General features: G+C 36.4%; 1 protein-coding gene across 4 annotated transcripts in view; it reads right to left on the bottom strand.

The window, feature by feature from the left end:
* The window catches only part of PLCB1 (phospholipase C beta 1), a 687,466-nt gene that overhangs the window by 120,070 nt on the left and 550,414 nt on the right, over positions 1-16,982 (bottom strand). For all 4 annotated transcript variants that reach the window (XM_060120282.1, XM_060120283.1, XM_060120284.1 and 1 more), the window contains 5 exons: positions 13,115-13,182; positions 10,777-10,873; positions 8,515-8,599; positions 6,803-6,927; positions 1,585-1,739 (listed from right to left, as the gene is read on the bottom strand). In XM_060120282.1, coding sequence (XP_059976265.1) covers positions 1,585-1,739; positions 6,803-6,927; positions 8,515-8,599; positions 10,777-10,873; positions 13,115-13,182 — 530 coding nt within the window. The remainder of the gene's footprint in view (positions 1-1,584; positions 1,740-6,802; positions 6,928-8,514; positions 8,600-10,776; positions 10,874-13,114; positions 13,183-16,982) is intronic.

The following is a 16,982-nucleotide window of genomic DNA, read 5'->3' as shown; positions in this document are numbered from 1 at the left end:
TGAAGTCTATGTCAGGGGTTCAAAACAAAGATAGTACTAGGCGGAAGTGAGCCACATCCTGGCTCCAGATGTAATGTTGAAGGCAGGACTCAGCTTCAGGTCTCTGATGCATCATGGCCTGTCCATTCAGAGGACACTAACATCTCCAGAACACTGTCTCCATTCTGGACTCAAGCAGCAGTGTACACCTGCTTGGAACTCAACTGTTTCCCCTCAACTTCTCTATGTCATTGTTTATAATCCTGTCTCTATGTCATTGTTTATAATTGCTTACATTGTCATGGTGGAATTTTCAAGAAAAAATAAATATGCAAGCAAAAATATAAAACCAGATGAGCTGACAAATGAGGACAAAAGATTATTATTTTGTCAAAATATTTTTAAGTTGACCCAACTATAACTACAATTGACAAGGATTCTAAAAATAACATTTTATCAGTGTGTGATACTTAAGAGTTTATCTTAAACTTGACAGGAATTAAACATCCTCTGCTGAAAACAATTTCCTAAACTAAATATAATCTTGAAGCTCTGATTCTGCCAAGTTCACTCTGCAGATATACAGTGTGAAATAATTTCAAATGATATCACTGTGAGACACTTCATTGCAATTTTATTTTTAATCGTTGGTGTAAATGACATAAATTTTAAAGTAAAATGTGCTCAACAAGATTAGGGTAGATATAAATTAGTGAAATTGTGACAGAGCATTTTTTTTTGCACAGTTCTTTATATGCCTTTAGTTTAGGGTCAATTGGAAAATTGCATTTATGCCCAATTAAAAAAATGTTTCTTAGTGCTGCACTTATCCAGTTAAACAGAAAAGAAATGAAACTTTAAAATGTAAATGAAACTTAAATACAACAACCATGGGCTTATAGGATTCATGTAAGAAGCTCTTTATAAAAATGATTTCCCATTCATAGTGTTAAAAATGTTATCTCACAGCTAAAAAAAAAAAAAAAAACTGTATCTCCCATAACATCAATTTCAAAGACTGCAGAAATCATTTGGAATTAATTTTTTGAGGGTCTTATGTATGCTTAATGACATGATTCTTGTATTTAATATCATTACTACGTGTTATAAATCCCTGAATACTCTGATAGATTTTCAAAAGCCATGCTATGGTAACTTGAGAGCTTTTATTCAATATTTAACAATTTATTGAGAGAATACTTTTTTCTCTAACTTTGCTCAGTGTGGCTATTTTCCTAGGACTAATGGGGGGGGGGGGAATGGCCAGAAGATTTCTTCAGTATGAGTCAGTAATTTTCGTGGTAAATTTCACCATGGGATCTTTACACCAAAAGAAAGGACAAGCCATGGTGAATCTCACCAACTAGTTTTATTAATTTTGGGTCTGATTTTTATCCTATTAAAAGTTGGGCTTAGTCCCTTTACTTTATGCATGTAGCTTTTGAAAACTGCTAATTCAGATTTAGTCCTTAAAGAAAAAAAAATGTAAGAAAGAAGTGAAGACTTTGCTGGGAATTAAATTCTTCATGACTGAACTACTTTACACAAAATAGGTGGTGTTGAAGACTTTTGCTGGGTACAATTGTGTGATAGGGTAGCACATACCTTAACAGATAAAGTGTTGGCCACGATCCCATCCACAATGCCTTCGGTGAATGGATCAAAGTGCTTGTCAGGTCTCCTCATGAACTCTGGCTTCAGTCTGTAGCCACTTTTCCCATTGTATTCATACATTCCCATGTTTATTTGCATAGCCAGGTCTGCATATCAAAAACACAAACTTTATTGTGACTGTAGTTTTACTTGGAGCAAGAAAGAAAGATTGTATTACAGTTCACTTTTGTTCCTCCTTTAAAAAGAAAGATTTAATCATTATAGAAACAGGAAATACAGACAAGAAAAAGAAATTGAGCTGTCATCTCCAAGTCCAGAGGTAAACCACTGCCAACAGGTTGGTATATATCCTGTTTTTCTACTTCAAATATATTTTGAAAATGCAGTATGTCCATTTCATTAAATATTCGTCTGCTTTAATTTTAACAACTGTATAAACTTCTTTTGAATAGATATGTCTGAATACACGGTTTATAACAGCCCCCACTCTTCCAAGTTTTTATCATTACATATAATGTTTTGATGAACATCGTTGTGATGAAATCTTTGAAGCCATCATTAACGATGTTCTTAGGAGTGAAATTTCTAGGTCAGAAAATATGCATATTGGAAAAGCTTTTTGATAATTCTCGCTAAGATGCCCTTCAGAAAGTTTAAATCACTTTAAACCTACAATCCATGTTTTTGAGGATGGACTTCTTCATACTTCACTAACAGTGGTGAAGTGGTGAAATTCTTCTTTTTTCAGTTATAAGAAAGAAAAAATATTTTCTTTTAAAAATTTTCATTTCACACATGGGACCTAATGAAACTTCAAAGCTTTTGCACAGCAAAGGAAACCATAAACAAGACGAAAAGACAACCCTCAGAATGGGAGAAAATATTTGCAAATGAAGCAACTGACAAAGGATTAATCTCCAAAATTTATAAGCAGCTCATGCAGCTCAATAGCAAAAAAACAAACAACCCAATCCAAAAATGGGCAGAAGACCTAAATAGACATTTCTCCACAGAAGATATACAGACAGCCAACAAACACATGAAAGGATGCTCAACATCTTTACTCATTAGAGAAATGCAAATCAAAACTACAATGAGATATCATCTCACACCAGTCAGAATGGCCATCATCAAAAAATCTAGAAACAATAAATGCTGGAGAGGGTGTGGAAAAAAGGGAACACTCTTGCACTGCTGGTGGGAATGTGAATTGGTACAGCCACTATGGAGAACGGTATGGAGGTTCCTTAAAAAACTACAAATAGAACTACCATATGACCCAGCAATCCCACTACTGGGCATATACCCTGAGAAAACCATAATTCAAAAAGAGACATGTACCAAAATGTTCATAGCAGCCCTATTTACAATAGCCCGGAGATGGAAACAACCTAAGTGTCCATCATCGGATGAATGGATAAAGAAGATGTGGCACATATATACAATGGAATATTACTCAGCCATAAAAAGAAATGAAATTGAGCTATTTGTAATGAGGTGGATGGACCTAGAGTCTGTCATACAGAGTGAAGTAAGTCAGAAAGAGAAAGACAAATACTGTATGCTGACACATATATATGGAATTTAAGAAAAAAATGTCATCAAGAACATAGGGGTAAGACAGGAATAAAGACACAGACCTACTAGAGCATGGACTTGAGGATATGGGGAGGGGGAAGGGTAAGCTGTGACAAAGTGAAAGAGCGGTATGGACATATATACACTACCAAACGTAGGCTAGATAGCTAGTGGGAAGCAGCCGCATAGCACAGGGAGATCAGCTCGGTTCTTTGTGACCGCCTGGAGGGGTGGGATAGGGAGGGTGGGAGGGAGACGCAAAAGGGAGGGGATATGGGAACATATGTATATGTATAACTGATTAAATTTGTAAAATTAAAAAGTTAAAAAAAAAAAATTTTCATTTCTTTGATTATTTACTACCAGTATGTAATCACACACTGACTAGTTTCTAATGGACAAAGATTCCTGGTCACAGTTTTGCTAAGACTCAGTCAATGTATGAAATAAATGTCTACATTTGTTGCAATTGCTAGAACTTAACAAACAAAAAGATACTTAAAGTCATAAGGAATCTGGGAAACTGCCAATTTCCTCCATATTATCTGAGTCTATTTAGGTGGACAGTAAAGAAGTGATGGTAGAATCATTCCAGTGTTCCATGTAACAAACCATTTTTAGAGCAGGGAAAATAAGTGAAATTTTATCTCTCATTTTTTAAGGTATATGACTATGATACCAAAATTGGACAGAGTACCAAAAAAAGAAAATGATGGACTTATCATACTTAAAAAAAAATAACTTCAAAAGTCTAAAAAATAAATTAGCAAAACATATGTTCTAAAAAATAATATACAAGCAAATAGAATTTATCCTGGGAACAAAAGGATACTTACATATTAGGAGATTTATTAATATAATTTATCACATTTCTCACAAAAGAAGAAATGAACATACGATCATCACAATAGATGTCAAAGAGACATTTAATAATATTCAACATAAATTCCTAAAACACTGTTGTCACTTAAAACAAGTGTAGATTCATTTAGTGTGTAAAAGACTATCTGTCTCAAATTCACAGCCAGCATCTACTCATTGGTATCACAATGTGAAATTCCCGTTAGTGTTAAGATGAAGAGGAAGTGCCCACTCTTAATACTATTATTTAATATTATTTTAGAATGGTCAGTCCAAGGCACTAAGAAGGGAGAAAAAGTAGATGTGATTAAATTATTATAACTGTGTATATGAAAAAAAACAATAAAATCTACTGGCAAAATAGGTTATTATGAGTTTAGGAAGATGAACATTTATAAAATACATTTATTTATAAAATAAATATACAAATATCAATATCCAGAAACAATCTGTGAAAAACGTAATGTTAAAAAAAGGATTTCATCTAGAGAAACAATACCTCTAATGAAGATGAGTGATTTTGTTGAGAAACTTGATATAATAATTTTCTGTGATTAAAAAAACCCCTAAAAATTAGAAGTTGTCAGTTTTCTTCAGATGAATTTATAAATTTAATGGGATTTTAATCAAAATCTCATTTTTTTCCAGTGGGGGAGAGGGGAACATAACAATTAAACAAATATAAATTTAATGTGATTTTAATCAAAATCTCATTTTCTTTTCAGTGCAGGAGATAATAACAATTAAACTAAATTTACTTGGAAAAAGAATCCCACTGGCAAGGAAAGAAGAATTGAATGTTAATAGCCATGAAGAATTTCCACTTCCATGTATTAAACCATATTATTAAACATTATAATAATAACAGTAAGTTAGTGGCTCCAGGAGGGTGAAAAATTTATTAATGGAGAAGACTATACATTGAAAAAATGTACCCAAATTAACAACTAAAAAGGCTACATCTAGGGGCTTCCCTAGTGGTGCAGTGGTTAAGAATCCACCTGCCAATGCAGGGGACACGGGTTGGAGGCCCGGTCCGGAAAGAGCCCACGTGCCGCAGAGCAACTAAGCCCGTGCGCCACAACTACTGAGACTGTGCTCTAAAGCCCGCGAGCCCCAACTACTGAAGCCCATGCTCCTAGAGCCCGTGCTCTGCAACAAGAGAAGCCACTGTAATGAGAAGCCCATGCACCACAACAAAGAGTAACCCCCACTCTCCACAATTAGAGAAAGCCCGCAGGCAGCAGTGAAGACCCAACGCAGCCAAAAATAAATAAAGTAATAAATAAATAAACTAAAAAAATATAAAAGGCTACATCTAATAAACTTTAATTTCAGTTTGATCTCTTACTGAGATTATACATGAAAATTAAATTTGTATGGATGAACAGGTTAAATTACAGATAAAAAAGAAACTATGAAAGAAATAGGAGTAAATATGGATGGATCATTGGGTGTGGAGCCTGAAATCATGAGAGTAAACCAAGATTCCATAAAATAAAACATTAATCAACCTGATCTCATCTGTTTTACAAAATAAGACAACATGACCTTTATATAAAAAGTACTGTTATAAGTGAATAGAAAAATTGACAAGAGTCCTGAATAGTCAATTCATAAAAGCAGAAATGTAAAAATCAAAACACATACTTAAAATGTTCAACCTCAACAATAATCAAAGGAATGAAATAAAAAAGGACAAGGAGGTATTTTTCTGAATTTATTATTATTATTATTATTATTATTATTTAATGATAATACTTAACCAAGATCTCAAGTGACAGAGAACAACTTATACATTGCTGGTGGAGGAGAAATCTAGTGCAACATTTTTTTTTTTTTTTTTTTTTTTTTTGTGGTACACGGGCTTCTCACTGCTGTGGCCTCTCCTGTTGCAGAGCACAGGCTCTGGACGCGCAGGCCCAGCGGCCATGGCTCACGGGTCCAACCGCTCCGCGGCATGTGGGATCCTCCCGGACCAGGGCACGAACCCGCGTCCCCTGCACCGGCAGGCGGACCCTCAACCACTGCGCCACCAGGGAAGCCCTAGTACAACATTTTTGATGGACAATTTGGCATTGTGCAGAAAGGTTTTTAAAACGTTCACTTCTTTTAATTCTATTTCAAGGAGCTGTTCCAGAAGAACATTAGGAGATAGACTTGACAATTTATATTCAAGGCTGTTCTCAGGGCACTATTTATAGCAGGAATAAAATACCCTAACGTTCAGTGATAGGAAATGGGTTTTAGTGAATTGTGAGATGTGCTTAATATACAGCTATTAAAATTCATGTTTCTGTATCACATTTAAATATATATAAAGATATATATATATTTAAACAAGTTATTAAGTGAAAAAGCATGTATATGCGTATCCAAAAAACCTTACAGATTACAATGCCAAAAGTTAACAATGTTGAATCTCTGAGTGGTAACATTCCTCACAGTTTTATTCTTTTCTTTATGGTATTTTTGAATTTTTTACATTTTCTATAATAAATACATATTACTTTAAAAAGCATAAAAGTTTTTGCTTGAAAATAATGCAAAACAAGTAGAAATAAAGACTTGTTTATAAACCATTGAAGACAATTTCTCAATTTTCAAAATTCACTTTTTTTTGCAATGGTATTTCCTTTATGAAAATGTGCTTTTGTTTGTTTTTTCAGTCAAGTCTGACAGTTTTTTTTCTCCTTGGGAATGGTTATAAAGCCACGGGGAAATGTGGCTTTATAATAGAAAGGAAATGAACATTAATTGTGCTACTTACCCACTGTTTGGAAATTAAGTGCAACCATTTGGCAGCCTGCATTCCAGAAGAGCTGGGGCATGTAGTTGGATGAATCCACACGTGTTCCTTTTGGATATATCCTGCTAAGCTGCATTTTGTTATATCTGGACCATCATGTTAAGTAGTGAATACAATTATAAAAAGAATTAGCCAATAATATTAGCTGAGAAGCTGCCTTCCATCTTTCTCCATTGGGGAAATGAATTAAAGATTGATGATCTCACTGGGCTGGTGGGTGAAATAGGTAAAAAGCTTTCTGAACAAACAGAATAAATGTGCTTTTATAATAGAAATGTAGCATCACCTTTGCAGAGCCCTGTGGGTAAAAAGTAACGAGGTGCAAAGATGGTTGAGTCAATGTGATTTTGTGGAGATTATTAAGGACTGGCTTAGCAATTAAAGACACATGAGGAAGTCCAAGCATAGCAAGTCACGTGACAGGATGATATTGTGCTTGGCAGAAGCAGATATCATGAACTGTACGGCTATTTTTGAAATGCTCTCTGCTCATTTTCTTAACCTTCTCAGGGAATGCTATTGGCCAAGACTGTGGTACTCTTTATGATTGATAACAAGGTAAATATAGCACAGAAGGTTTTGACCTTGTCTCATATTTTGGTTCCTACCGTCATCAGTTTTCCATCCTGAGAACCTTTAAGTTATTGAAGGATGCTATGTCTTTAAAACACAACTGACTATTTCTATTACCAAGTTTGGTAGAGGTTAGCTCAGGTTCTGAGCTCGGCAGGGGAGTTAGGCCAAATAGAGTTTGAAACTTAAATTCTGGAACTTGTTAGCTGTATGATTCAGGACAAGTTATTTCCCTTTTCTGTGCTTCAGTTTCCTCATCGATAAAAGATGTGAATTCCTACATTATACAGCTATTGTAAGGATTAAATAAGACATATAACAAAAGGTCTATCACATAGTTAGTACTTGATGAATACTAATGATCATGATGTACTGTCACTTTGCTTATGGAGTTTACACTTGTTTCCTCTATTGTTGATGAGTTTTAAAGGTGACTTTTTTATTATAGGACTTTCATGAAATTGGGCTGTTTGGGACATTTAATATTTGTTTTATGAAAAAATTTTAAAGATCTGTGTCATTTCATTTTGATTCAGGGATAAAAATTAAAAAATTTTGTTGTCAGGAGTATCAAACGAAGCCATTATTAGTAATGTATTTTCTCATCATCATCATCCCAACTATTTTTCGATTGGACATCTATTACATGTAAGGATGTGAGACACCAAAAATGTGTCTATATTATATACATATAATATATACACTTTATACCTGTCATATTTTATATATGCATAAAGCATACACACACATTTTACATATGTTGTCCATAACCCAACAGCAAGCCATAAAGCTGGTATCATCATTTCTGTTTACAGGTGAGAAAACTCAGAAGGATTATGCAAATTACCAAGGGATAAAGAGGTTGGTGGTCTGAAGGTATCCTGGAAATCTGGGCTTCCTTTACTCCAAGGCCAGTTCTCTTTTCCACATGCCAGACTACCCCACTCACCATTACATATGAAACCTGAAACTATTTATTGCCCAGGTGACAGACTTAAGCCATCTCATGCACCTTTCTCCTTTATTAAAGACAAAAAATTAAACAAATAACACCATTTCACTCCTGTCGATTCAGCAGACATCCGTCAAATCAAGGATACTCTACAAATTCCACTGGAGACTTTGTAAGTTGCTCAAGTCCTTTGGTTTCCACAAAGGAAGACATTTCAAAGCTTCTGTTTCTTTCTGAGTTAACAACAACAACAACAACAAAATGTGAGAAATAAAATTCAATATTATAAATGATAGCACATAAGATGTAGACAAATGTTCTGTGAAGTTGAGGGCAAAGAATCCTCAAACAACTTTTATATTTAATGTTGTTTTCAGTGGACTATTTACCTGTAACAAAAGTTGAGTCTTAGTTTTGCCTCTTCTAATATTTGCTACCTGGGCCAGGTGTTGGGCAAGTTAGGGACATGATGGCGTTAGGGTGGGAAAATGAATTTTAGACTTAGAGAGTGTGGCCAGGAAAGCTATTTTGTCAAAAGAGCAGGAGCCCTGTGGGAATCTGTTGCTCTAAATCCATTCAGATTGCTTTCTGGAAGCCATCACTGAGAATTAACAATACAGACCGTGTGTACACTCCTGCTAGATGCTGACTCTCTTTTATACCCACACTGTCATTGACTCAACTTTGTAGAGACCCTTTAGAAACAACTAATTTGACATAAGAATTTTGTTATTTTAAAGCAGAAATCTCCTTGGACATTTTCCAGTCTGATAGCCTCATTTTCAGATTAGATGACAGAGGCTGTAGAGGTGAATGTACTAGAGGGCTCAATATTCTTGGACACAGAGAAACATCTTGAAAGTGAAAGCTAAGCTTCCAATTAGAGTGAGAGAAACCAAACAAAGTTATCTTAGTTTAGAAAGACTAAGAGTCAAACAGCTTCTCTGTCCTCTTCCCAACTAGAAAGAAATCACACTGTTACATACAGACTAAGATGTGTTATCTGGAGCTCGGTGATTTAAACTGAGTTACCTTGAGGCATCTTTCCTCTTTGATGCCCACTTTCCATAATTAAAGCCTTTCATATGACTATCTTAAGCATGACTGCTAATTAAAATTAAGTCAATTTAATACGTTCTTTGTGAAATATGTGCAGTGTTCTTTTTAAAAAAGTGAGAAAATGATATAAAACACAGGGAGAAAAGTACTTGTTTGTAAATCTTTGGATGGTGATGTTGTCACCAGGTTCTTAAGGACCTAAATGTATCAGCCCCTTCTCAGTTTAGCTACTTGTCTGGGAGCTTTTGACTCATGAATTACGAAAACTCGTTTTACAGCCAAAAGAAGTTATAGTAATATAAAAATAACTACTTTATAGTATGTTTCACAACGAACAGCTTGTAGTAAGAAACACCAGTAATTATAACATCAAACAAACTGTTGAAATCTTTATGTATAAATCTTACTGGAAGTTAAATTCTTTGTTGTAGAGATCTAGATGCCATATGTTATGAAGTTAAGGCTTTGTGGGAAAAATTATACAATTACACATAAGTGTGTTAATGTAGAGGCTTAGAGTTTAGTATATCTATAAAACTCTCCTTTATAAGAGACTGCTGTGTTTAAGAAAAAATTCAGCTTTTAAGAGCATATGCTTATAAAAGTAGCTAAACTGTCCCAAGGATTCTCTTAACCTAATAGTATTTTACAGTTCATGCAAACACAAAGGGCAATTTGATAAAAGGGCTCCTTTCTCTAGGATGAGGAGAGATAATGTACATATATAATTTGCATCCAGTATGGATGGGTAGTTGGATGAGCGGAAAACACCAAGTAATGTGAAGTTAATGATATGTTCTCCTAAATATATAAAACATAGGCTGAACAAATGGAATGTGGATGAACTGGTTGATTTGGTTCTATTTCTATTCAATATTGATCAAGTCTCTGATTGCTTCCTTTCGAGGGGATGGTTAAATAGTTTATTTCAACACTCTCATTTATATGATTGATGGAATGCCCATGTGGTCACAAACGAAAAATAATGTAAAATACTCAGTTAGCTGTACTCTGGTCTAATATCTTTTAGATAACCACGTATGGCCTCTAGCTCTATTAAGAATTTTGGGAAAACGTATCATGGAATACTTTTTCATATGGTTTTATAAATAAAAAAAAAATATATATATATATATATATATATATATATATACACACACATAAAATATACTTATATATAGTTATATATATTTATTTAGATATACAAAAAAACAGATAGTAAATTCACACATATACTCAAGACTTCATAGAATAGTTCTAATAAGCATCTCATTTTTTGGTCTAATAACCTTGTGTTTAAAATATACTCATCATATGCTACATTAGGGTTTTTTCTCCAGGGAAAACTTACTTTTTGAAGTTTCGAATGACTCGAACTTGACTGGCTGAATATAGTTCACCAGATTAGACATCTCTTCTGTGGCCATGGCCTCGCTCCCAGCGGTCCCCTGGAAGCAGGAGTAAAAATAACGTTCCCAGAGTCAGCATTATGTTTTCCCAGGGCAATGATCAAATGACCCAAGAGAGCAGATTTTCACGCCTCTTCTGAAAACGATTATCGCCAACAGAAAATGGATTACGGGAGAAAGGAAAAGCAACACCTCACGTTACACACTGCAGGATGGGAGGAGGGAGGTTTAGGGGCAGCTCCCGGGGCACTCTGGGACCAGCGGTATCAGCACCATCTGAGAGCTTGTGAGAGATGCAGCCTCTCAGCCCCCTGCGCAGGCCTCCTGAACCAGAGTCTGAATTTTACTGAGGTGATTCAAATGCACAGCAAAGTTTAAGAAGCCCTGAGCTGTGTCTCATCTGCCAAAGCAAGGAGTCCACAGGTGATGTCTGAAGTTACATACCAAGAATTCACTGTACAATACAAAAGTAAGATTTAGGTGACCACTGGCTGAATCACGAACTGTTATAGAAAAACGTTGCCGGTGGAAGTGGGTGGGGATGGGCAAACATATATTGCTTTTTTTTTTTTTTTACAAACATTCCTCTGTTCCTCCCTTTCTGGTTCCTGGGCACCTATTAGGCAAGCAGCCCAAAACAGTGCAGGTCAGTAGCTCAGGGTCTAGAGCCAGACTGTCTAATTTTAAATCCCAAGCCCACCACTTAGAAACTGTGCATTCTTGGGCAAGTCACTTAACTGTTTTGTGCCTCAGCTTGCTCACCTGTAAAATTATGATAAAATCAGTCCCAACAGCATGTAGGGTTTTTGTGATTATTAAATGAATTAATTTATGTGAAAGCTCAGAACGGTATCTGGCACATAGTAAAACCTGGTGTTACTTTAGCTACTCTTATGTATTACATACCACTTTGATAAAGTATTTAAGAAAGAAGAAAGCCAATATTGCAGTATTCACGTGGACAGACCTCTGTAGGCTGATCTAATATTTTCTCCCATTTTTAGAAGAGAAAATACATGGAGACATGGCTTCTTTTGAAAACTTCTGTAGCAATATTAAGGTTAAATATTAATTGGAAAATATTCATTTGCAAACGGCCATCCAGCTAGTAAGATAGTTTTAAAATGATCAAAAATCACTGACAAAAAGTTTACACAATTGAAATAATTCTGGAAAAACTACTCTGTAACAGTTTTCCTTCTGGATATTGAGTTGAAATTTAGTGGGGAAACATAATTAATCAAAAATTTAGACTATATTAAAGGAAATAATTATAAGAGGAAGAACATTATGTGAGAACAACTTATTATTTGTTATTTATCTTTATTAACTAAAATGTAAAGATACAAATACTGAGACAGATACTTTCTAATATATTTGAAAGCAGATTCAGCTTAAACTTTTTGAACAAGACTAAAACAAAGTTTTAAAATTCCAATTGACCTATCCTTGATTTGTTTCTGGATTCTGTGCAGTTAATATTTCTGAGCTGATGAAGTTATTTGGGAAGCTTGAGCTTATGTCAGTAGATACCGCTAGTGGTTCTAAAATTACAATGGGGAATTCCCTGGCGGTCCAGTGGTTAGGACTCTGCACTTCCACTGCCGGGGACCTGGGTTCAATCCCTGGTGGGGGAATTAAGACCCCATAAGCCAAAAAAGGGTCAAAATTATAACAACGAAATTAATGTCGTGTTTATAAACATTTCTCCAAAGCTCATGTCTTCTCTGGATTCTGGACCATTGCCAATCCATTTAATTGCCTCAAAAATTGAAGCGGGCAGTTGGAGGTCACAATTTTATTTATTTATTTATTTATTTATTTATTTTTTTGCGGTACGCGGGCCTCTCACTGTTGTGGCCTCTCCCGTTGCGGAGCACAGGCTCCGGACACGCAGGCTTAGCGTCCATGGCTCACGGGCCCAGCCGCTCCGTGGCATGTGGGATCTTCCCGGACCGGGGCACGAAACCATGATCTCTGCATTGGCAGGCGGTCTCTCAACCACTGCGCCACCAGGGAAGCCCGAGGTCACAAATTTTGAATTCATTCTCAACATACCACATATGATGGAAGGCAGCCTCAGCAACACTGTTCCTTATAGAGAACTTTGCTTAATGCAATGCTTGTTCCTCTAGCGACCAGTTTGCATCTTCATTTCTCAAACTCTTTTCACCACTAGATGGCAGAAGGCGACCAGGAGCTACAATCCAGAGGGCGCAGTCTGGATGGGCAAGTTAGCTGAAAGCTTCTGTGACCAGAAGTCAAGCCCTAGAAACCTACCTCATCCATCGAAGACTTTTTACAGTCATCCTCATCGTCATCATCGTCACTCTCCGTATCAGCTTCTCCTGTCAAATTTTAATAACAGATCATGAAGTAAATAAGCATTTACAGGTTCGAGGCACATGTGACATGTGCATTACCCAAAATTTCCTTGGAAGTTGGCCTTTCACCATTCTGAAGTTATTCTTTTGTTTTTTTTTTTTTAATTTTTATTAATTACACAGAATTATACTGTCATTTTGAATATGGATTTATTTTTCTAAATTTGATCTGTGAATACCATTTGAAATTTCCAAGCTCTATAAAAGATGCTTGTCTTTACATTTTTATCTATATGTTTTACAAAACATAAGGCATCTTATACAGTTAGCTCTCTCTGGTGCACATATCCTAGTTTGATGTATACATTCTATTTTAGTGTCTCCATGACCCTAAAACAGATAAACTATCACTTTACCACATTTCCCTCTTCTTCCTGGTCCTGACTCTTCTGTGTGATGCTTGGCCAGAGCTCAGTGACCCTGTAGCTATTTTTCCAAGGCCAGAGAGGACATCACAGAAGTCGAGGTAGAGGACAAGAGCTGGGACAGGAATGGAGGCTATAGTAGCACACCTGATTCTACAAAACTGTAAGGTACCACCTGTATCTTATGATTTGCCTGCAGGCTTATTTGATGGAGGCATTGTTGTCTAAACAATGCACATAGCTTTAAAAATGGAGATGTTCTGTTTAAGATGGCAGGATAAAATGGGTGAACTCTTAAAATAATTATGCCTGTAAATCTACCTCGGTCAGATATAATGCAGCTTCACATGTAGTCAATATACAGTCATTTCAATAAATTGTTTTTCTCTCCAAAGTTTAGGTGGATGATTCCACCAGCTTAAATAGTCACGTTGGTATGAGGTATTACATTCTTCCCAGCACTGGGATTCAGTCAGACCCAGTAATATCACTTATGTAAAAAGATTTTCAAGTATAAAGTGAAGAAAGCATACTTTTAAATTGTTTGATTTGACTTCTGTCAGGGTCCATACAATGCAATAGGATAATAAGCCCAGAAGATGGCAATATTGGTTCAACAGTGAGGCAACCTACAGGGGCCAGTACCTCCCCTCCCTGCCTTCTACAAATTAGCTGCCCTGCGCAATCTCTATCAATGACACTGCTCACAGCACTGCCTCCAAGAAGCTTATAAATGTTTTCATTTGGCTGACAAAGTTCAATCGATTACTAATGATAGCAGTTAGCATTAGTGAAGTAACCTTTAGAGGGAAAGGATGTCTGGGACCAGCATGGCTTATTATTTGCAGCTTGTTTATTAAAGAAAGCCACATACAACTGCTTTATGACGTTAGTATTGGTTAGTTAATAAGGGGAACCAATTCCACTTTGAACAGAAAACATAGCTCATCCTATTAGAGACATTCTTTTAGGAGGTTGACACAAAATTTTTTAGAGTCAAATTTGTGGCCTCAAGTTTTTGTAGCTATTTATTTATTTTTTTTATTAGAGAAGGGGTTCTTTTTATTGAGTAATTTAAGAAGTTTAGCAGGACAGTGCTTCATTTTACATTAGCAACACACCAGAATTTCAAATAATCAGGCCATTCTCTAGTTTATGTGGAAAGGAAAGAATTTGTCATTCTTTGCTCTATGAGCAAGGACCTGATTTCTCCCTTATAAGTTTCTGGAGGAATCTTGTTGAAAAATTAAAAAAATATATCCTAGTTCTTTAAGACAAGTGTACAGGCAAACGACTGGGTCTCTTGGGGGGAAGATCTGGCCAACAGGCGCCGTGATAAGTAGATTAGTTTTGATATAAGAAACATGTTTTTCAAGTTACTTGAGTTCCCAATACTGAAAACATCTACAAACCAAATGGTAAATTAGCAGTGCTGTTTATTCAGGGCCCTACCTACATATTTAAATGTCCAAAAATTTCCATTGAAATAAATGAAAATTGCACAACAGAGTATGGGGCTAGCTTAGGAAATCTACCAAATTAGTAACAGATTGCTGCTCTTTCTCTGAACTAAGCAATAATGTTCACTGCCTGTTAAAAATTGTTATTTGTGTTATGCATCCGGTTAATAAGAGGGAAGAGAACTGGGGAAGGCAGATGGTAAAACGACAAGCTCCCACATGAAAAGGAAGATACAATTTACTCGCTAAAACTCGAGATAGAATCGTGCTGAGAAATAGGTGGCCTGTTAGTGACTTTTCGTTCCAAAACTTCAAAAAGAACATTTTCACTGAGAACAAAAGTTATTTTTGAAAAAAGAATCAGAATTGTGTAATAACGTTTGAAACACACATTTAAAAACTACCCCCCCAAAAAAATTCTTTCAAGGAATCACATAACATCTGTGGACAAGGATGTTAATCTAAACAATAAAAGTAATTCCCTGGTGATGCAGTGGTTAAGAATCTGCCTGCCAATGCAGGGGACATGGTTTCGAGCACTGGTCCCGGAAAATCCCACGTGCCGTGGAGCAACTAAGCCCATGCACCGCAACTACTGAGCCTGTGCTCTAGAGCCCACGAGCCACAACTACTGAGCCCATGAGCCACATCTACTGAAGCCCGGGTGCCTAGAGTCCATGCTCCACAACAAGAGAAGCCACCGCAATGAGAAGCTCGCGCACCGCAACTAACAGTAGCCCCCGCTCGCCACAACTAGAGAAAGCCCATGTGCGGCAATGAAGACCCAACGCAGCTGCGGGGGTGGGGGGGAGAAAAAACTAATTGGTAACTGTAATGGAAAAATACAGGAAAAGATAAATCAGAGTCTTGGCCAAGCTTTTTTTTCCTGAATGCCATAGAGTTTGTATTTTAATTTTTAAAAATTATTTTTAAACCTTTTACTTGACATGTGATGAGTATACAGAAAAGTACACATACCACACGTGTACAGTGCCTTAACATACCAAACAGACCTTAGGAAACAGTACCCAGATCAAGAAACAAAACATAACTGTGTCCAGAAGCCTACTTGGGTCCCTTTTAGTCACTTTTTCACGAGGGGTAACCATCTCCTGACTTCTAACAGTGCGGGTTAGTTCTGCTGTTTTTGTACTTTATATAGATGGAATCAGACAGTGGATACTTATCTTTTGCATTTGACTTCTTTACTCAACATTATGTTTCTAAAATGAGATTCATCCATATTGTTGTATGCACTGTAGATCATTATTGCTACATATTATTCCATGGGGTGAATATAGCACATGTATTTATCTGTTTTTTTGTTTTCTTTTTTTTGTTTGTTTTTGTGGTACGCGGGCCTCACTGCTGTGGCCTCTCCCGTTGCGGAGCACAGGCTCCGGACGCACAGGCTTAGCGGCCATAGCTCACGGGCCCAGCCGCTCTGCGGCATGTGGGATCTTCCAGGACTGGGGCACAAACCCACGTCCCCTGCATCAGCAGGTGGAATCTCAACCACTGCGCCACCAGGGAAGCCCTGTATTTATCTGTTGATGGGCTATTCTGAATAGTGCTGCTTTAAGCAATTCTTCACCAATGTCTCTTGGTGAACATCTACATGCATTTCTATTGGGTATATACCTAGGAATAGAATTCTCTGGGGCAGAGGGGGTTCATATGCATATGTTCAGCTTAGCTTTTGTAGATGCTGCCAAACAGTTTTCAAAAATGATTATTCCAAGGTTAGCTAAACTTTTTATTGAAGAACTTTCTAGATTTACGCTTAAAGTTTCCTTTACTTGTTCACCCTCCAATCAGGGTGAACATATCTGTAATGCACTTTTAAGATTGCCAAGACACTGACTAGAGTTGGAAAAGAACTTAGACTAAATGACAAATAATTCAAAGGAAATGGGTGACCACTTTGAATTCTTTTCTC

Source organism: Mesoplodon densirostris, chromosome 16 (genome assembly GCF_025265405.1).
Source record: "Mesoplodon densirostris isolate mMesDen1 chromosome 16, mMesDen1 primary haplotype, whole genome shotgun sequence".
NCBI lineage: Eukaryota > Metazoa > Chordata > Mammalia > Artiodactyla > Ziphiidae > Mesoplodon > Mesoplodon densirostris.
This window is presented reverse-complemented; position numbering and strand designations above follow the sequence as displayed.